The sequence below is a fragment of the Nipponia nippon genome, unplaced genomic scaffold (genome assembly GCF_047370975.1).
Source record: "Nipponia nippon isolate SJK-2023a ecotype South Korea unplaced genomic scaffold, ASM4737097v1 scaffold_2, whole genome shotgun sequence".
Taxonomy (NCBI): domain Eukaryota; kingdom Metazoa; phylum Chordata; class Aves; order Pelecaniformes; family Threskiornithidae; genus Nipponia; species Nipponia nippon.
In genome coordinates this window covers 8503773-8525717 of record NW_028262336.1, presented here as the reverse complement: position 1 = coordinate 8525717, position 21945 = coordinate 8503773, and the positions used below count along the sequence as shown (strand labels likewise).

Below are 21945 nucleotides of genomic sequence, written 5' to 3'. Positions count from 1 at the left end.
TAGTTTGAAGCCAACAGATCTAACAATCCTGTTACACAACATACTTATGCACTTCGCTAAGTTTTGATCACTAGGCTCCCCAAGGAGTTTAAAAGAAAGGAAATAAAAAGCCCCTGACACCAGTTTTGTTGACCTCCTTCCAACCTGCTAGCAGTTCTTGTGATATTTTTATTGTTTAGGGAACAAAATATAAAAACTGTCTGCAAGAGCATGGGATCCCAGCTATTCTGCAAAAGATAAAAATTTCTGATTGCTTTATAGGATGTGAATTGCCAGGGCTAGAGGCTGTGAAATTTGCACTTCAGTTTTTGGAACACAGCTTTGGACAGTTGCCAGTGAAATACTTTAAGAAATGTACTTTACCTAGAATTATAAGCGAATGTCACAAGGCTTTAAATAACCTGTATCATAGAGTCACTGTGGTTACACGTGAGAATACTTCATAATGCCGTGTTCAATCTACTGCATGACTGGCAGAGCTTCAGAAACACTGTGCTTTGGAAAATCACATTAAATATTTTCCCATGCTTCAGTTGACTGTAAGTCTTTACTTTTAAAACACAAAATAAATTATTAGTCACCATAAGAAAATGTAATTGATCTAACTGCTGTATTGGTTCTATTTTCAGATTTATTGTATTTAGCTATAAGCACATGTATTGGTCTTATTTGAAGACTTTGGTTAGGATTTCTTTGCACTAACAGAAAAATTCTTGTATACGTCAAAGGCACAGTAAAGACCCTCAGTAGGCTAGCCGAGCTAATAGGGGTGAGGTGTGAGGGAGATGTGAATGATCAGGATCAGGTAAAGGATGGGAAGAGTTGGTGGATTCAGGGTGAGAGACTCAAGAGAAAACAAGAACCCAATCGGTTTTAAAATAGATTACACAGCAATGCAGGGCGCTACAATTACAGGCTTACGAAGATAGGCTTCCGTTACTACTTCTGTGGGCATTCCTCCCGTGTCTTTAGTATCCTTCTGAACAGGATGGCAGTTTAGTTCCTTTACAGTATCACTGGTTCATCCTGGAGCCATTTAACTGGATGAACCAAGTAAAATGTCACACTAGGAAAAAGTTTGTGAAATATGACATAATTTGAGGTTTTGAAGTGTAAACGAGATCTTTGTTTACCTGACTCTGTACCCACTTGCCTGCCTTCGTGACCTAAAAGTCCTGGCATGGTGATGTTGCCAACCTACTAGTTCATTTCTTTAGGTAGCTGCTGCTTCCTTAGGGATGTAATTTATTGCTTTTGTGCTGACTTTTCTGCAGCCATGTCAATGTAACGTAACATGAACTTCAGCTACAACGAAGCAGGTCAGAGCTGTGTACTGTCTTTTGCATAATGAGCCATGTCTCTTTGTCATCTCTGAATGCAAGACAGAAGAAAAAACCCTAAACAATTAGCTTGTAGGCTTTATTCCCCCAAGTCTTGTTTCTTCATGGCTAACGGGGGTGGTGGATCTCTACAGCTGTCACCAAGGAGTGGTCAGAGGGTGTTACTGTGAGCCAGCTGTGAAGAGCTCCTGTTCACACGTAAAGTGGAAGTCAACTCAAGTCAATCTGCAAACTTAACCATCTTTTTTTATTGCGAAGGCATCTTAAGGAACTGGAGTTCAAAAGCAAGTTAAAAGTAGAGTGAAACAGCCTTGTTACAAATAAAAGTTAGCTATAGTCAGATTGTTGTAGCCTGAATATATTTTTCCTCATTTGTAGTTTGAATGAAACAAATGTGCAAACAAGGCTTGGCCTCAAAATTAAGCAAAAACCATCAAACTTTACATCTTTGACTCATATAAGACAAACATCCATTTTTCAGGGTTTTTTTTTTTTTTTAGACCATCTTTTAAATTACTTGTTACATTTACTTCCTTAGGATTTTAATTTGTATTGGATTAAATTTTTCAGATGGAGGGACTGCCTGACAGAGAGGGACCCTGTGCACCTCCTTCCTCCTCCCTCTGTTCTGCACATAGGCAGCAGGAGTGGATGGTGCTCGTCCTCACATGCTCAGCTGCTTCTCTTGTCTTGGCCAGCCCAAGCCCCTCTGGGATTTGTTGCTCTTTGCTTGAAGTTACTCAAGCCTTTCTAATTTGCATCACTTTTTTTGTGAATTTTAACTTTTTTTGCATCTTCTTTGCAGTTTTTGATTTCTGTTGCCATGGGACAGCCTGGTTTCCAGCCTCATGTTTCTTACTTGGCGGAGTTGTAGCCAGATGAAAGCCATGAGAGCTCCATTCTTTGCTGAGGAGATGCACCTCCTTGTTTGCTGGGTGAAGAGCATAATCTGCTTACGTGTGGTGTGTCAGGGTTTAGAGCCCAGGGCCAGAGTGCATTGCCAAGAAGCAATCCAAAGCTTCCTTCTCAGCAGGCCTTTTCCCTCTGTTTGACACATAAGCGGTCAGACTGAACATCTTCACTCACAAAAGAAAATGCAGAATGGTGACACTAGCTAATAGCATCTATGTTGTGGCAAGGGATTGCTTCACATAAAGAAATTTGTTTCATCACTGTGGTTTGGCCATTCACAGAAAGTACCTCTGGTTCATAGTGAACCACAATGACTAATGAGGGGATCCCCACTGAGGCTGATATACAGCCTTGCAATGGCTCCCTGCTCAGAAGGAGCAGAGCAAAAGCTCTATTTTCCACCTTAGCGACTCACTGCAAGTGAGTAGGGTGGTTTTTTAAAGCAGACATTTTGTTCCCACATATCTGCCCAGGGAAGTGGTGCAGTCACAGTCCCTAGAAGTGTTCAAAAAACGTGTGGGTGTGGTGCTTAGGGACATGGTTTAGAGGTGGACCTGGTTGGACTTGATGATCTCAGAGGTCTTTTCCGACCTTAATGATTCTATGATTCTATCATGTGCCTGCATTCCTGATCCTTTGTACCTTAATCTTTTTAAGGTCCATCTTATGCTTGGTTGGCACAAGTCAGGGAGGGCTTGCGTTCACTGTGACCATTTTGAAGTCTTTGAAGAGGGCTGCGTCAGTGCTTGGAGCCTTGCCTTGCTGCAGGTGGGAGCCTGTCCAGCTCTGCCCCTTTCTCTGTGACCCCGCTGGCCGGAGTGCCTGTGCCCTGCACGTAGACTGGGCTGATAGCAGTCCCAAAGACACCCTATTCTTGGTAAACCACTGCCCTGCAGCCTGTTTTAAATTCCTGTTCTTGACCAGTCTCATTCAGTGTCCTCAGGGGATGTCAAACAGCTTGTGGGGATGGAGTAGACTTGTTCCTGAAGCCCCCACAAGACATGGGTGTAGATCCAAGCTTATTGGTTTTCCATGTGTCTCAGAAGTAGATCCCTGTCGCCCAGGGGTCCTAGATTCACATCTGGAACTTCAGAAGGGTGCCTCTTTAATCTGGAAGAGGTTTGTTTTGAGGTCACTTCAGCCCCACATCTAAAAGGTTGTTTGTTTTTCTGAATCTGTGTTATACTGTGTTTCTGTGCTAATATACATGCAGAAATGCACCATAAAGAGAGCTCTTTGTATCTATAACTATGGGTTGTAGTTAAGTTTCTGAATGATCTGGTGACACTTTCTGAGAGGAATGGGAAAATTTGCCTTTATTGGGTCTTGAAAGTTCTCACAAAAGAAAAAGAAAAAGTGCAAGGCTGCCTGCTCCGTACTGGTTTGCAGAGGATTAGGTTTTTGGTGGGCTATCCTTTCTGCTAAAAAGTAAACCTGAAGAGGCTGAGACTGTAATTACTGACCAGCTCTCTCATTGCCATGTCCCCGATGCACAGATGTTTTCCCAGATGCAGCATTTCTCCTGGACTAACTTCCTTTAAGTACATGTCAAGCTCCATGTCAGGTCAGGAAATGAAGCTGCTGTCTTTTGCTCCTTTCCCCTCTTCTCAGGTAGTTCCATCCTTGCCTGAAGAACTTCCACACTGCTGGTACAAGGTGTTTTCTCCACCAACCTCCAAGCAGTTTAAGCTGTAGGAGAATGTGTTACTCTGCATTTCTGTCTTAAAAAGGGCTGTATATACCACTGGCTCAGCTCAGAGGAGGTCACATTGGGTGGCAGATTATCATTCATACATTGTTATTAGTGTGCTGGAATACAGCTGCTGGTGGGGATTGGGATTTATTCCTTCCATGAATGCAGGTAACCTCCAGTAGCATCTCTGAATGAATATTCCTGGTCCCAAGGCCTGCAGAGCAGCTAATGAGGTCCACATCTCTGCTAAGCACTGTTGAAAAGGATGGCAGGTGGGATTCGGTGCTTGCTGGAGAATGGCGCTGCAGTCATTGTGCTGCTGGAGAATTGGAGATCCTGTTTTGGGTGAGCTGGGCAGGGGAAGGACAGACTGACGAAGTTCCTCATAGCATTACCATGCAGGTGAACAGTCATTTAGAGAAGAAAGGAACATTATTCTCCAGTAACTGGAGTTTGTTTTCTTTAGGCATGAACACAGCTAACCTTCCTGTCTTTTCACCCACAGGGTCATGCTAGGAAAACTGAGATTGTACGTTTTAGAGAAACAAGTGTGATCCACTAGTTCTTTTAATCAGATGCCCCATAGTGCAGAAGAAGGCCTGAAGATGCTGCTGCTGGTGCTGCCAGTCCCGGCAGGAACCAGGCCTGAGTGACCATTCCATGCACAGCTATGGCATGAGAAGCATTAAGGTGACACGGTACAAGGAATCCTTAGTTACAGGACAGTAGCCTTTTTTTTTTTTTTTTTTTTTTAAATTTAGGAAAAAAAAAAGTGAACTCTCTCTTCTTCGATTCCTAGCACAGACAAATCAAATTGTAGTTTGGATTACCTGGCTGAGGTGAACAGTTGACTTCACCTGTAGAGATGTTGCTGGTTAAGATATGTCAGCTCCCTGTTTTTCCTCTGGCAAAACAAGCTTTAAGTAGGTTTTTCATATAGCCACCTTCAAGTTACCTTTTCTGTGCATCTCCTAAGTATGTGTAGTCTCTTTTCTTCTATTTTTTTTTACCTCATCTTAAGAAAAGTGGGAGAAAAGAAGAACCTACATTTGCTCACGGCCCTGATGACTGTGCTATTTTCTTTCCTCTAATTAGTTTAGGACCAAACCTAGGGGAGCAGCACTGGGAAAGGTCAGTGGTGGCATCGTTCAGTGTGCTCAACCTTGCATAGCAATGCTGTAAAGTATATCGTAGAAAACACAGAAGAGACTAATTGCTCGCTTTTCTATCCAGAAGTGGGGATAATGGTGTTTCCTTAGTCTCTAGGATTGGCTGTGTCCACTAATGCTTGGTGATTAACTTCTGTGGGGAATAGACAGTAGAGGGGCCTTTGGATCCTTCCCTGGAAATGCATAATTTTGAACTATTTTGCATCTGGAAGGAAGAAAGTTCCAAATTTTGAGGTCAACCGTATTAACAAAACCTCTGCAGATATATTTTTAGTCACCAAATGAAAGTCAGATTTGGCTGGTGAAGAACGGGTTTCCTTCTGCTAAGTATGTTAGCTGATACTTTATTACAAAATGAAGTGTTTTGTTTCCCATTTTTCTTGCAACTGGCAAACTGTAACACTTCCAGTTTGCGCTTGGCCTAGGAGAAGACTTCCCCCTGCTTTCCCCTCAAATTCTTGTATGTAGCTTGTCAGTAGCTTTATGGTATTCTGGAAAAGTCGCTGTTGTCATGAAGAAAATGGAAAAATTCCTAATTCTTTTATAGATTCAAAGTTGCAGATGTTTGCTATTGTCTTTTCAAAAATGAAATTTAATTGTTATATGCTACTAAGACTTTAAGATTGTCAAGGGAACATTATCTCACTATAAAAATAATTGAAACCTCCTTTCAGGATAATGCACGTGTAGCTAATATAGACATTGGCCACAGACATTGCATCTGGGGATTTTAAGATTTAAGGTATTTTCTGAGTGCTGCGTTGTGATCTCATGTCAGTGGGTATAATTCCATTGACTTCGGCTGAATTTGTTCTGTTCTCATCTGTGAGATCACAGTCCCTAAAACCTCATTGCTAATAGTTTTGTCATGTTTTATGTCTGTCTCTTAGGACATGGGAACATATGAATAGAACAACTTTTTAGTACCCTGAGTTTTCAGAACGCTGCTTTGAGCTGGGTTTATTTCAGTTCTGTGTAGAATTATAAAGCCAGGGGGACAGAGCAGCAGGTTGGCGTTGGGCTGTGCTGGGGTTTGCATTTGTTCTCTTGCAGAACCTAATGTAGATGCTTATGTTTTGTAACACGTGGAGTGAGAGCTGAGAGGTTCTCAGTGCCCTGGTGGTGTACCTGCCACTTGAGATCTTGTGTCCTATCAGCTTTTTGATAGAATTCTGGATTTTTCTGAATCAAGTGGTCCAGGCACCAGGATAATAAATACCCAGATCTCAGTGTAGTGCAGCTTCGCTACATCAGGAGCACTTTTTCTTTTTAGTTGGGCGTGAGACTTTGGCTGCATGAGATGGGATTGATCAAAAGCTGTTTTTCTTTATCTTCCTATGGTCCTAAAAACTATGGCTTTTTAGTGCTGAAAAACCAAAACTTTTTTTGCCAGAAGCTGATATCTTTTGTGAAAGACTGAGTAATTGCAAGTCCAGTTTTCTGGCTTTGTGGTTGATAAGTGCATTTAAAAGTATTTGCTGCTCTTTGAGTTCTGCTGATAAAAGGCACTATATAAGCACTGAGTATTGTACTTTTAAAATTATTTCTTCCTTAGTAGTTAATTTACCTCTAAGGGAAGAAAACGTGAAAATGTTGAGCTCAGGGTATTTAGTCTTCCTGAGCTGCTCAGAGCAACTTGCAACTTACTGGAAAAAAAAAATAAAAGGTTGGGGGGGAGGGTGTCACCCTAAACCTGTTTAACCCAAGTGAAATAAAAAAGTCCACTAAAGTATTTTCCCTGAAATAATTGTTCTGTGATGTTCTTCTGCTTCAGTATCATTGTTCTGGTTTTACTTCGTCTTAAGACCAACTGTTAGGGCAGCCAAAAATAAGAGGGATGGTCCTTATTTAAGTGCTAGTTAGTGTGAAATTGGTGGGTTTCCCAGCAGTCAAGATGACAGAGGACCAATACAGGACTCTTAGCGTTTCTGTTATGAATTGTCAGTGTGCTCCATATGAGCTTGTCATGGAGTAAACAAAACGAGCATGATGCCAGGTGCCTCCAACTATGGGTCCTGATGCTGCAGCTTAGGCAGCTAAGGTGCCTGTGTTTTAAGGTCTATGGACACTTGTCCTTGAGGTCATCACAGTAGAAAAAAAGTGAAGAAATTTGAATATAGGATCACAGCTTCCTGCAGCGATAGGCATCAAATTCTAGGCCCATCATATGTATCTTCTGCTTTTTTCTGTATTGTTGATGTTTCTCAAACTTTTTATTTTCCAATAAATTTCCCCTGAAAGTCTGTGGCATGTGAGAACAGAAGGATAATCTTCAGTATTAGAGGATGTTTTAAGTGTGTACTTTAAATATTGTCGATTTCTTCCATGTGTAGAGGGAGAAACCCAGGGGTGAGGCTCATCTGCATGGGACAGACCTCAAAGTGGACAAAAGCAGAAATGCTTGACAGCTCACGCAGCTCGCTGTCAGCGGAGCGTCTTAGTGGGATGGGGAGGATTTTCAGAAGTACTCATCAGCAGCTTGATTTTCTTCCCACTGAAGTGGGTTGTTTGTTTTGGAGGTTTTTGTTGTTTTTTCTACTAACTTCTCTGGGAGTGGATCTGAACCAAACTAAGTGCTTCTGTAATTCTTGTTTTTCTCATGTAGTGGTCATGTTTCTTGAAGAGCATTGGAAAGCTACGTCTGTAGTTCTCTCTATACCTTCACAAGTTCGCATATGCGTGTGCTCTACAAGTGTGGATTTTGCCGTGACCTGTTCCTGCTGTGTTCCCTCATTGAATCTAGGTACCACTTTAACCCCAGCATGATTTGTATGTGGGTTTGTGTTTTCAATTTCTTTATATAATAAGTGTGTTTAATTCTTGCTAAACATTGTTTACTTCCTGCCTATGAATGGTAAAACCTCAATGTCTGTTTTCATATAATGTTTCCAGGAACCTCATGCGATCCCAATGATATGCCCTAGGGAATAGCTTATGAGGTCAGCCCTGCCGCTTACTTATCTTGGGATTCAGCCCTTCCGCCCTTGTTCTTCAATAGTAACATTCTTGGTTCAAAGCCACTATTGAAAGATGGAGATAGCATGGAGAATTCATACGGTTCACCCGGAGCTGATGGTGTTGCGGTGTGGGGAAGGCGTTACAGGCAGCCGTGTCCTGCTTGGGGGCATTTGGTAACTTTTTACACCCTGTAATAAGGGTGAGGAATTTTCTCCTTTGATGAGGATCAGATGGAATTTCAAACACCTCTGGCAGGTTATATATTAACATATATCTTGGTCCTTGATCAGTAGCATCTTAACACAGCTGAAGGGTAAGACACGCAGTACTTTGAAGAGCATAATGGCTGAGTACGCTGTGAGTGAAGAGAGCACTCAGCCACCCTTTGAAATGATTGTTCATGTGTAAATGCAAGATCTGCCTTGCTTTTTCTGATAGGTAACTTCTAAAACTCTTTCTCATGTGCTGACTTCATTGTTCTCTAGTTATTGCACATCTTAACTATATTTTAAAAGAATTTGAGCTGATGCCAGCAACAACATGTCTGAGCAGCTTTGATGCAGCTTAGGTAACTTTAGGCTTGAGGTCATTTGAGAAATGTTGCTTTGGGGACTAAAGTCTTAAATATTATCCCAGCAGGAGTTTCCTTAGAGATTTCAAGAGTACTGTGCTAGTAATTTCCTAGAGTTGAGTGCAGTAGCATATATGTTATCTACTTTATAAATTCAGGGATTAAATGTAGTGGTTTTTTGGAATGAATATATTGGGGGTGGGATAGGGGGATGAACCTGAGATGGAGATTCAAGTTTTGCAGAAAGTTGATTTGACATAATACTGAATAATAGATTGCTTAAATTACATTGTAAGTAGGAGAATGTGTTCTGACTCCATTTGCAATTAAAAATAGTAACAGTAATAAAAAAACACTGTCTAATTTCCCAGCTAATCACCATGTTTGTGCTCCCTTATTTTTTCTCTTGAATACTTTTGTTATTGCTATTGGCAACTTTCAGATACCAGTTGGAAGCAAATAACTGTTTTAGAAGTGACACTGTGCAATGTCTCGTCTTAAGATAACAGAGTTCTTCAGTGCTGGCAGAGCTTTTAGTTTGTTGGCACACCCGTCAAAAACAGTCATCCCTCCAAAAGCTTTGCTCTTAAATGGGGTGGTTAAGACTTGCTCCTAATCTAGATGAGTAAGTAGGAGCCGTGCTCTGAACAAATGTCATCCACAGCTCCCTCCAGCCAGCCAGCTGTAACTGCCATGGGTACCTGTCAAAGTGCCTGACCTTTCTGGATGGGGAAGTCAAATGAATTGTTTCCCTGTGCCCTGTTGGCTGTACACGTTTCTGTGCTACACTGCCGCAGAGCGTCACCTCGCTCTGGACCTGAGGCCTTTGAACTTCTTTCATTCCCCTCATCCCCTGAAGATCTGAGAAATTTGATGCTGTTAGGTTTTGATCAGGCAAGAACACAGCAGTTCTTCTGAGCAGAGCTAGTGTTATCAATCTGCAATATCAATGCCTAATGCTGTAAGTGTATACTTTGTGGCATGTTACTGAAGTTCTGATTTGTTGGACTATCCATTTCTACTGTCATATTTTTAAAGCAAAGAAGATGCAGAGGGGATCAGAAGACACAGGGGAAAAAATGAATTCTTTTTGGAGGAAAAAATATTGGAAGGGTCGTTGTTGTTTTTCTTTTTTTTCTTTTTTTTTTTTTTAACTTTATTTGAACTGATTTTTATACTTGAGAAGTTCTACCTTGTTGCAAAGAAGAAGCCCCAGGCAGCTTGAGCACAACTGTTAATTAAAAAAAAATAAAAAAATCAGGAAGTCTAATGTGCCATGAAAAAAACACTTCAGGGTACAGAAAATATCTAACTTGACATTCCCGCACAGTGTTCAGCATAGTCCAGTCTGCTGGTGCAATGTTTTCATCATCCACGTGTTGCTATTGCTTCAGCTTGTTAATGTCTGTTGCACAGTAGGATAAGGTGGAGGTGGCGATGGTGTGTTTGGAATGACTGTGGTAATGAAAAACATGTCCTGAACACTTCTTTTGAAGTGTCACTGTTGTGTTGTGTTTGGCTGCCAGCAAGTTTGCTCATCAGAGTCAGGTAACGTGTAAATGACATCAACTCCTTCGGCGTTTTCCCCTGAAGGGAATGGCCAAGCCTTTCAGGCAGTCCCAGCTGCAACACTCCTGGCTGCACGTTAGCTCCAGTAAGGCACCATTTGGAGGAGGTTGGCGGACTGCAGTCAGGATCATGGTGTAATTTAGGTAGGAATGATACTCTTCCTCGCTCCAAAAAGTGCAAGTGCAATGGAGTCGGCTTGTTAAGCCAAAATCCGTTGCCGTCTGTGCTGATTCACAGTGGGAGCTGACATGAAATATCAAGGAGGGATTAGTGTGCGCAGCGTGCTGTGGTTAAGTGCTTGTGCCACTTGGTCAGACCACGATGTGAAATTGCGGTGAGTGTTGAGTTGCTAATGTCTCCTCAGGTTACTCGACTTGGGTTTGCATGCAAGCAGAGCAAGGTGGCTGATTGGCAGGCTTGCTACAGAGCATTGCTGAAGAACAGGCCTGAAATATCACCCCTTCCAGTGCCTCGCTAACAGGAGCAGCTACACAGGGCCTTACTGAGAAGGGAGAACCAGTCTGGATTTCAATTGATCTTTTAACAATATTTTGCTACTTTTTTCTTCCGCGTAGATTCCTGTGTTCTGGTGAGCTAACCAGGCTCTCCTGGGCAAAGGGAAGTTTAAGCGTTTTGTTGAGCTTCCCACTTGGGAGTCTCACGTTGCTATGCAGGAGTGCATGAATGGAGGAGGATTTTTTAGAAAAAAAATGTTGCAGCCCATGCATTTCTCTATGCCAAACTCCTGTCTTTTCAAAGTTTCAGTATTACTGGGGAGAAGAGTTCTCCCATCGTCTTGCCATGGGTATCTTTCTGGCCCACTTCTTCTCACATCAGGGATCTGGCTTGCTCAGGAGTCCCCGTAGCCCACACTCACTGCCAGTATCATGACCCAGCCCTGGCAGAAGAGCTTCACTGAACGGTTTGCCCGTTGTGTGTCGCAGAAGAGGCACTGAGTGCGAGTTTCGGGGGCAGCAGGCATGCCCGAAGCCTGGCACGACAGGAGGTGCACGTTCATCCCAAACCCCTGAAACGAGAAGTGGCTATCAACTTGGGGAGTGTTATGGAAAGTGGAAACCAGGGCAAAAAGATTAAACTGAGGTCTTTGTCTGATTGTCTGTTACAAGTTTCACAGAGGTGTAAGAACTGTTGTATTTTGGTCCGTTCTCTAGACTTCAGACTCCAGATCTTTGTCCTTGTTGCAGGTTAGCCGCAGATGAATTCAAGCAATTTAGACTGTGCTTAAGTAACCAGATCAAAACATTGTGGGAGATCATGGTGTGAAGAATCTGCCCCTAAAGCTTTTTCTTATGCTGGAGTCTCTGAGGAGGGAAGTATGTATTTGTGTTAGTGTATTATCATCAAGTATCTGACCTCCCTCTCCCTGTTGTTGGCTCTCAAATACTTTGTTATTGCCAATTCACTGACCTCTCCTATGCTGATTGTGCAAGACCAGGTTGAAGGTGTGTCATGTCATCACCTGGGAAACTAGAAAATAAATTGAATAAATCCCATTAAAGTATTTATAGATAGATATTGAGCCATGGAGTGTTGGTGTAGATATATATTTAGTACAAAAAGAAAGAGCTTTGTCAAAATTTAAAAAAAAAAAAAAAAAAAAAAAAGTGAGATAAGAATTATATCAATGTTGGTAGTTTCTACTTGTGAAAAATAGCATTTAGAGTTTCACGGAGGGGAAGAAAGGAAGCTGTCTGTGGGGTGAAGAGAGGGTGATGGTATTAGGTACCAAGATATGATGTAGGTGAGGTAGGTGGACAGAGTTGTAGGGAGTCCACAGCTCTCCTGCCATACTGTCTGTTCTGTTTCTGGGAGGGTGAAGGATCATGGGGAAGTGTGGCAAAGCTCAGTTCTGACTAACTAGTGAAACCCTCTGGACAGTGCAGCGATCTGTCTGAGTCTCCTGTCCTCTGTAGTGTGCTGCCTGTATCCCAAGGGCTGTCCACATTGCTAAAGAACCGGTTCTCGGAGGAGTACTCCTGTGGCAGGCAATGTGGTATGTGCCTGGCCAGGTCTGAACGTCTCAAGGGACGGAAGAGCTTGCATGCTGTGGTCTGTCACAACTGTTTTAGCCTGGAAGTTCATGCGTCCTTTTGCACTGACACTACATCCTTGTATAGTAAACTGCTGGTGGGAAATAGTCTCCCCTTGCATTATAGTGCCAGTGGGGAAGTTTTCTATCATATGATAAGGTTTGTTCAAGCACTGTCTTCCTGCTGTAGTTTTTGCTGGCTGAGAAGGTCACTGGCTGCTTCCCACGAGTGCCTGCAGATCTGCCAGGTGAGTGGCTTGCGTTTGCTCTGTGACTGCCACGGATCGTCATGAGCAAGGTTAGTGGTAAACAGCATGAGTAATGGGTCATTGCTAGGTTGGTTCTCTGGGCCTGACCTGGGCACGAGCAACTAAGGGGCAGGACTTGAAGAGGGATGATAATGGGGGTCAGCCTTCCCCTTTTCCCCCTTACTTAAGCAGTCACGGCCAGTGCTGGGTGGGGATGTGTGACCAAGATATTCATAATAGATATCTCTGATACACAGACCTTGAGAAAATAAACTCAGCTATGCCAAAACATGAATGTTGTCTCTACCCTGGCGCTCATTTCAGAATGGATGCTTTTCTGTATTTGAAAGTATGTGCATGCAAAGTGTTTGAAAAGACAGGCTTAGAAACAAACAGGATCCCTTGGCACGCCCCGTCACTGGCTTTTTTTCTTCTTAATTTGGAAAATACAAAATCTGCTTTTATAAAGACCCTTTCTGTCCTAGCAAATGCGTGAGTCACCCACCAGTTTGCTCCCTCCTGTTCCAGTGCTGGGTAAGAGTTCTTAGAAGAAAGAATGGAATAAATCATTCAAATGAATATGTTTTACAGTGCCTGTCTAGCCAGACAAGTAGTTTTCTGAGCACTGGAGTTGAACATGCCTACTTTCCTATAAGTTTGTGTCCAGTGGTTGACTGTGACTCTCAGCTGAAACTTTTCCCATGGTCGAGGAATTAGCTGGGATTCTCCTCTCTCTCTGGGATCGTGCAGGCCAGCCTCTCCTTCTACGAGGATAATTATAGAATCGCCTCCCTGCCTGTTTTCACAAAACTTGTAAGAACTTGCAAGAATTTGCTTTCTCCGGCCCTTTGTCAAACCTTGGTGTAATGACTGTGGGCTGAGACAAAAACTCTGGGATCAGCACACTGACATAGACAAATACACACAGATACTGTGGTCATCTATAAGCCCCGTTTCCCTAAGAAGCAAAGTAAAGGGGATGGGCAGTGGGAACCACATTGTGGGCTCTGTATGGGACAAGGAGTCGCTGACAGTGCGACAGGGATGGGAGCGGGAGGAGTACAGCAGCTTCTCTTTCCCTGCCTGTTTGAGCTTCCCTGCCTGTGTGCCGCTAACACTGTAGGGGATGCTCGGTGGCTTGCTTTTTCTTTTTTTGTGAGTCTAACTTGTCGCTCAAACTTATCCTTGTGGTGTTCAGCGCAGCGGGCACTTGAAGAGGCTACCTTACAAGTAGTTCGGGGGTGGGGGGGTGGGGGGGGATTTGTCCTATTTAACCACAAGGAGTTTTCAGAAATAAGAGAAATATGGTAATATTTCTAGTAACCATAAGAGAAATATGGTAACTGCAAGCATAAAGGCTTGGGATTTTAATTGAACTAAGGCTATTCAAAGGTATGATTCCCACTCTGGCGGTACTTCACTCAGTGAAAATAACGAGCAGTTACATGTAACACTTCCTAAGTCTGAGAAAAGCATAGTTCAGTCTTGCATAATCAGCGTGTGAAAAATAAGTAGATGTAGAGACGCATACAATAGATAAGCAGAAAAGCCACACGTGGGCTTATTGATGTTTCCCCACGTCAGTGAGATTTGCATGCTGTTCCTGGCTTTGCTGTTAACTTGGTGTGTGATTTGAGGAAAATCATATTGTTCTCTGCTCTGACATACCTGTTTGCATTAGAGATTATAGCTGTCCTCTGAATTCTCACTCTACTAGTATAGAAGTTTTTTTTTCTGATAAGCTTTGTGGTATTTTTTTCATTATAAATACAGAAGGTGCTGGGAAAAGGGCTGTAATTTGTAGTTTTAAGCTGTAGCTTGAGCATCCTGGGTTTTATGAGATTCTCAATCTCAGCGTTAAACCCAAAATGAAGTACTAAGGGTTTAATGTTTAACATTTTGGGGCACCAAACAAGCTTTTCAGCTATAGAGGTAAAACTGAGAAAGGAGAAAAAGTCGGGAGTGGAAGTGCAATGGCATTTCCCAGAAACAGACTGACTTCCAGCACGATGGCCCATGTCACGCTGTTAAGAAATGGCATCTCAGGATCTGAAACAGAGCTCAAGTTTTAGCCGTAGTTTTTATCGATTTAGCCATAGTTTTTGATGCCATCGGGCCTTAGATGGCATTCACCTTGAGCACGGGGTCTGCTTTCATGGACGATATTCAGGCATACAGCAGTTCTAGGAAGAGAGGTTTATGGGCGTGGTGATAAATTACTCTGCTGTTTACTGACAGGTTCACCTCCTTTCGTGCAAACGGACTTTAAAGGTGGCCCATATAATCGTGTTAGCAGCTGCTCTAGCTGAGAGCAAGTAATAATGTCCCTTCCCACATCTTCAGCTGCTGAAAATCTCTTGTGAGAAATTCCACTTAGAGGCTAAAATTTCCCTACATGTACCAGCATTTATTTATTTTTGGGTGTTCTGAGAATAGAAGGTTTCAGCCACATTTCAATAATGAGAGAAGAATGAAATGAGATTGTCTTTGTCCCCAGAAATGTTGGTTTTAAACATCCTTTCAGCTGAGTGGATGAAATTGGAAAATTGGGATGTGACAGTGGTGCTCCAGAATTCTCCGGGGGCCTTTGGGCTTGACTTCAAGGTTTCATGCAGTTTTTTGTGGCTGATACGGAGCCTATGAAGCAGACTTTTCCAGTTCATTTTTTCTGAAGCACACGACTAAGGAAAGATTTACTGCAGAAGCATCTGCAACTAATTTAGCAGAGTAGCCCAACGAAGTATATTGCTGCAGATTGCCACAGAGACTTGACATAGTTGGTGGCAAGGCTGGCAAGAAGGTCTTTTGCATGGCTGACAAAATCAGAAGAAGGTACCTCAGTCTCTTGTGCGCTTGCTGAACTGAAGCAGAGGCAGCACTTTTCTAAAGAGTTGTCCTGTGGTCTGAAATGGGAGATAATTTCTTAAGATCGAGGTGGTGTTTCTCCTTCCCCTTTTCCTTGGCCCCCAGGAAGTTCTTTGATCAAGGAAAGATAATTAGCAGAGCAGAGTATTTTGCCAACCACACTTAATGCTGGGGTGACAGCTGAGCCCTCAGCACTTTCCCCAAGCACCTCAGGGTCCAAGTGAGCAATTAAAAAAGATTGTCTAGTAAAAGTCTTATCCAAAGTAGTGAGAAGAAGAGAGTGCAGAGAGTGAGAAGTGTGAGGGTTGTTTTTTGTTATAAATTCATTCTTCAGCTCTTTCCAAGAAAAGACCTGGCCACCGCCGTTGCTGCTCTGACCTTTCTTCTTATCTCATTCCTTCCCTTTTGCTGGCTCATGTTTGAGTGGTGGGACATGACCCCTCTTGCATTACCCCTGTCTCATTTCAGTTCTCAGTTCCTCATATGTCTCTTTCTTTCCTTCCTTATTTTTTGTCATGTTGTTTATGTTTAAAAAAAAAAAAAATCCCAAAATTCTTTAATGGCACCACATGGGCAGAAGAATGTCTGGAGGATCACATCATTCAGTCTACACAATGCCTGGATCTAAGCCATTCTTTGAGTTCATTGCTTACATGACCTCTAAATATTTATTTTTGAAATGGGTTTACAAATTGCTATGATTGATTAAAACACTCCTGAAAGATGTGTGTTCTTCTAAACACATGCTGAATGGTGGTTGGTTTTAACAAAACAACAAAAAAAGCAAGCAACTTGTTTAATTTTACATGAAGTAACAGATCTATACAAAACTAGATGTCGTTTTAGTCTTTAAACCTTGTGACTGGCGTCTGAAGAGCCAATACATATTCAGGATGACAATAACCTTGGCAGTAATTCCAAACTCTTTTATCAACATCTCTAATATGAGAGATGTGACTGTAATTTTCTTTCAACAGCCAAGTTTTGGGGGGTTTATTTTGTTTTGTTTTTATGGTACTCCCCTTGTGCTTTTGCTTGGACAAATACTGTGTCTAATGTAATTAAAATCAAACTCTCTCTATTAGTATATATTTAAATTGCTTTCTGTCCTGTATAAACAGGCAGATCTTCACTCCAACTCTCTACGTTAGTATGTGAGACATCAGACTCTTAAGACCACTGGGTAATTGGAAATCAGGTAATAGAGGAAACTAATTGTCATTGCCTTGTGATGGAGGCTTAGTGAATGTATCTTAATAGAAATACACAGATGACTCCAAGGGTCAAACGCAGATACAAGTGTGGGGAAGCCTATAGGCTATAGCTAATTTGGTGAGATACACATGCTTATCTAGTCTTCCTTTGCAATGATGATAAACAGGATTACTTCAGATCTAGTCAAACACCCTCGTACATACATGCCAGGTAAATATATATGAATAGGTTTGTCTTGTGGATGAACAGGTTTGCCTTATGGCATTTCAGTATGGATGTGTTATATGTTTCAGCCTTCTACTTGGAAATCTTTATTTTTTTTGACTACTTTATACTCAGGATTAAGCCTGGGACTACATGCCTCAAAAATATCAGCCTGCTCCAAGAGGCATAAAGAGCTGTGTCAAACAGCTCTGAGGCAATCACAGGTTTAAGACAGTTTTTATTTGCCATGCCTGAAGTTATGTGGTAAATATGGCAATGTAAAAAGCACGATACTTGAGGAGGTAAACACCTTAATCTGCTAATCTTGCTTTCTAAACAGTACCTGAGAGGAACAGGTTACTTGCTTTGCCAATAACAAGCTTTAGAAAATAAAAGTAACGATGTCATCTTGTTTTGATGGTGTAAGCGGGTGAGGGTAATACTATTCAGCCCTAGTGTTTCATTATAATTACCAATTTAAAAAAAAAAAATCTTGGGAGTACGTTATTACACTAACATGCTCCAAATTCAACTTTCATCAGCGAGCCCAACTGTGTAAAATGAGCTGGATCTTTGAAGTTAATATTCGCTTACCACACAGTGCCTCCCCACACAAAGGCAACATCATCTGTGTTATGGGGCATTTCTGTTGCTTTAATCACCACCTACTACACTCTTACTGGTAGTAAGTCATTAATTCTAGATATTGATGACACAAATCTGGATTTATTAGTGCTGTAAACGTGTGAGAAATAGTGAGTAGAATTAGCGTATTTTCCATAATACCAAATAATATGGTTTTATTAGACCTGAACATGGTGAGTCGATATCTATAGTAAAAATGACTGCATGTGAGCCATTCAGGTTGCGTGAATGATCTTTCATCAGCTTGGCTGTAACATTTCAAATTGTAGAAGACTTTCCCACTTGCTAGCAAGTCTTGTTCCCTGATTTAGGGGATAAAAAACTGTTTTGAAATCGTTTTAGCCCAGAGTGAGAGACTTTTATTTAAAAATAGCGCTTCCTCACACGTAATGTTGCCACAGTAGAGACCCTTGTTTTTCTTGAGAGGGTGGGATATGCGAGATATGTGTGTCTTGATGTGACTGTTCATAAACCAAGTCACTGCTGCACTGCATCCTGAAATGGAGAACTGGTCCAAGAAACAAGTTTCTGGTGCAAAATTAGCTACAGTGCTTAGTGTTATTTGGTTTTTAAGGGCTTAATCTACTTGTTGAGCTGTGTATTTGTATTGCACCAGTCTATGCCATGTCTACACAAACATTAAAACATCTTTGAGATTGTTAGAGGCTTTGAAAGGTCAGTATCCTGGTTTTTGTTTGTAATTTGCCATCCAGTTGATTGTGACCACTTTTAAGAAGGGCTGATGAATACAAGTCTTATCCAGTACCCCTTACAGACCAATTCTTAAGTTCAAGGTAAAAAGTTCTTCCTCAACTTGGTTGCCTTTCAGTAGAAATGAACTTTTTTATTTACAACACTAGCCACTATGTGGTGTCTATTGGTTGTAATGCTCCAAGACTGATGAAGAAAAAGAACCATGGAGATTGCAGAGCCTTAGAACCAAGTCCATGAAGGGCTTCTGAGAGGTAAAAGCTAAGGAATTGTTGAGTACAGTCATTTTCTTTACAGTGACCATTCCTGTGCTTTGGGAGGTGTGCTGCCCTATCTTCCACTGGCTGCATAATCTGGGTATCTCCTTCTGTTGGTCTGATAAAGACAGTCTTGCAGTAACCCATCCCAAAAAAACACAAATGGATGGGCTGTTGGTGCCAGGTCCTTGTCTGAGAGGCAGTGGCACGGTTATCTTGTAAGCAGAAGATACAAAAAGGAGTCTGTTGCACCTGGGCATGCAGAGAGATGGAATGGGGTATGAATCCCAGGCAGTTGCTGTGATAGTGCGTAGGGAGAAGAAGAGGAGAAGGATTCTGAATCCTGCAAAGTTTTACGAAATATTTCCTCTTGATACATGCACACATTCTCTCCATTTACTCGGGCTGAGCTGGAGACAGCTGGTATTCTTCCAGACACTGAGGAAGCTGGGCGTCAGCACTGTCTGCTCCAGATAAGATTAATAATGTATAGCTTCATGGGGAATGGAGCGTAATCTGTTGGGATGCCATGGCAAGCGCTCCTAGTGAGGAGGAGCAGCTGCCTGTTTTGGGCTTCCTGAGAGGAATGAGATGAACCATCTGAGACAGATTCAGATTGACTCCTGTTTGGTTCTGCAGGCAAGTTGCTCACACCTTGTAGTCGACTGTGTTGAAAGCAGCAGACAGATCTATGGACTTCTGATCATGTCCAACTCCTAGCTCTGTACACTTCAAAACTCTCTTTGAAAAATGACCCCGTAATTCAACACAGTAATACAGCAGAAGGAACTTTGTTTCCTACTTGTGTAGCAGAGTACGAGGGTATGAGCTTCCTGACGTACATGCTAACAGAAGTCTGGACTGACAAACCAGAACGGTGGCTGTTTTTTGAATGAAAATCCTGCGCAGTCACTTCTGCTTCCGATTTTGAATTTGGAGGCTAAAAAGAGATTTGTTTGCTCTCTTGAATGCTTTCTGTGTTGAGCACAGGTTGGAGACCTCTCTTGTACCCCGTGTATTGCTGGCCTACCGAGGCTGGCCTGTGCAATGAAGCCATGATCTTCATCTTTCTCAAATGGTGGAGACAAAAACGATTCTCCTCCACAAAATTTCTGCCAATCTTAAGTGGTATTAAAATAGGACAGAAACTGTTGGAGCCTATCCAAAACTGCCTTGCTTTGTCTGAGATGTGTTCTGCCCCCCAGTGCTCTGTTTTGGGTTTTTTGGTTTTTTTTGGGTTTTTTTTTTGTTGTTTTTGTTTTATTTTCCTTGCTCTTAAAAGCGATCAGAATGGCTGGATGGATTTTTCCAGTGACCCTGCAGGAGGCAGCTGCTGCGTGTGTAGGTAGCTTGAAGACTCTTGTAGTTTCCCCCTCATCCCTGCAAGATTTACTTGGTAGGCATGCTTGTGATTCGGTCGTTTCAAATCCGCAGTCTCCGCTCCCAACACATGCATGAGCAATTTAAGGAGTAGGAAATGTGCAGATTCTCTAGTTTAAAAACAAAACAAAACAAAAAAACCCAAACCAAACCCAGTAAAACCGATGCTTGCACTAAGGCAGCATTTTATCTGTCCCTTTCCTCCTTGGGACATGAGTTGTCATGATCATAGAATTATTTAGGTTGGAAAAGACCTTTAAGATCATTGAGTCCAGCTGTTAACCTAACACTGCAAAGTCCACCACTAAATAAATGATAGATACAGTTTGGAGTCATGAGCATCTTTGTTACTATAAAGCACTGGTGCTCTGTACTGGTACTGTACTGGTGCACTGGTACTCTTACTGGTGCAAGAGTAAAGACAGAACAATCCTCTGCCTAGAAGAAGCTCTCCCTCCCTGTTTTCAGAAATAATGCTGCCTCCCTCCCTGCGTTCAGCAACTCAGGGCTAGTAGCTACAGGTGGGTGATTTTTAACACAACCATGGGTTTACCTGCAAGACGTTTCTTTAGGGCAGAGAAAACCTGACTTCTGTCAAGATCACCTAGGCCAGAGGGTGGCATGCTTCAGCTTCCCACCCTCCTTTAATTTATCTTCACTTACTTAATGACTGCCATGTAGAAAAATCCTGGGACATTCGTGGCCCTTGATATTGCAGAGGAGGTTGGTTAGTAGCCAGAGCATTGCTCAGAGCTGTGGAGCAATAGGGCTTTGTAGGCTCAAGCTCTTTTGGGCTCCCTTCGGAGATCCTGGCTGGGATCTGCCCAAGCTTGCAGTTTTGAAGAGGCTTTTAGGGTCAGCCCCAGGTAAAGCGCACTGTGTTATTTACCTTTGCTCGTCCTTGGATGCAGTTAAGAGGCAAGGCATGAATGAAGAACAGAAAATTAGAAGGGGAATTCTAGATCACTGGAGGCTGCAGCGTGTGGGTACTGGTGCTTTCACACGCTGCTGGTGGGGGGTTCCCACTCCTGGTGCTTCACCTGAGGCAGGGAGAGCAATAGCAGCTGCTCCTTTCCTTCTGGTTTGAACACAGCGTGAGTGGTGGTGTACTCAGCGGGAGTGGCGGTGTACTCAGTGGGTGTTAATACATCACTCGAGCTCTTCTGAAACCTGAACTAAGTACTCGGTTGCTCAGTGGGGGGGGGGGGGTTAAAAAAATGCTTCAGGCTTGCAAATCTGTGCAGAAACTTGGTCTGTGGCGATCATTTGATGCTTTTTCCTCTTTGAGGTTTTCAGTCCAATCTCTTGTAAGTGTTGGTTACACAGACAATTACTGCTAGGCATGGACGCCTGGTTTCCAGCCTAGAATAACTTTATATGCTCCTGAGAATGCTGTTGCCTTTACCCAATTCTGTGATTACTTACTGTAGCAAATTATTCCTGTAATATTTGTGGTAATGGCAACTGTAAAATAGAATATCTGTAGTAATGTTAGGTTAGCAGAAACTAAAGGAAAGTAGTGATTGCTGAACTAGATGCCTTGCCAGAAATATGAGCTTAGGTCTGTACCTTTCCCATTGTCAAAGGAAATTCATTATCGTTCTCTTAAATCACATTTGCTTTGTTGCTTCTACACAGAAGTGACTAGCCTTTTTATTTTATTTTGAGTTGGGTTTTGGCAGCTTTATGGATACGCTGGGGTAGGGGACCATGAGAAGTTACGTACTCTTTTCATGCTCCCAGCCTTTTCTTATGTAAGGGAAAAGTCATAATTATGGCGCCTATCTTCTCAAAAGATTTAGGGAACGAAGTGGGCAGAGGTGGGCTGCATTTGGCCTAGTGCTGTAGCAAAGAGGGACTCGGTACCCCTTAGCAAGTGTAAGCGCTGCTAGGAGCAAGTACGTTTCTGCAACTGTATGACAGGCAGTGCCTCGAGACAGCAGGAGTCACCCCCTCTACCGTGCCCCCACGCAGGGACCAAGGAGCAGCTCCATGACCTCCCGGACACCGAGCAGGTGGTGCAGCAGCTCACCCCATTGAGAAGGGGAGAGGGTTGTTTGTTTCTTGGGTTTTTTTTTTGTAGAAAATGAAGCATTTTTGACATGATCAACATGGAGAAGTGTACTGGCTCAGAGCTAGGGCTCCATGTCTGTTGTCC

At 42.5% G+C, this 21945-nt stretch overlaps 2 protein-coding genes across 7 annotated transcripts in view; one reads left to right on the top strand and one right to left on the bottom strand.

The window, feature by feature from the left end:
- Positions 1-21945, top strand: part of CMSS1 (cms1 ribosomal small subunit homolog) — a 245966-nt gene that overhangs the window by 181812 nt on the left and 42209 nt on the right. Inside the window, exon 1 of one of the 3 annotated variants that reach the window (XM_087757121.1) lies at positions 7720-7857. The exons of the other annotated variants lie outside the window; for them this stretch is intronic. Within the exon in view, the coding sequence (XP_087613247.1) occupies positions 7725-7857 (133 nt within the window). The 5' untranslated portion in view covers positions 7720-7724. Of the gene's footprint in view, positions 1-7719; positions 7858-21945 lie in introns of those variants that run through there. 3 annotated transcript variants of the gene reach the window in all.
- Positions 1-21945, bottom strand: part of FILIP1L (filamin A interacting protein 1 like) — a 210949-nt gene that overhangs the window by 180198 nt on the left and 8806 nt on the right. The window lies entirely within an intron of this gene.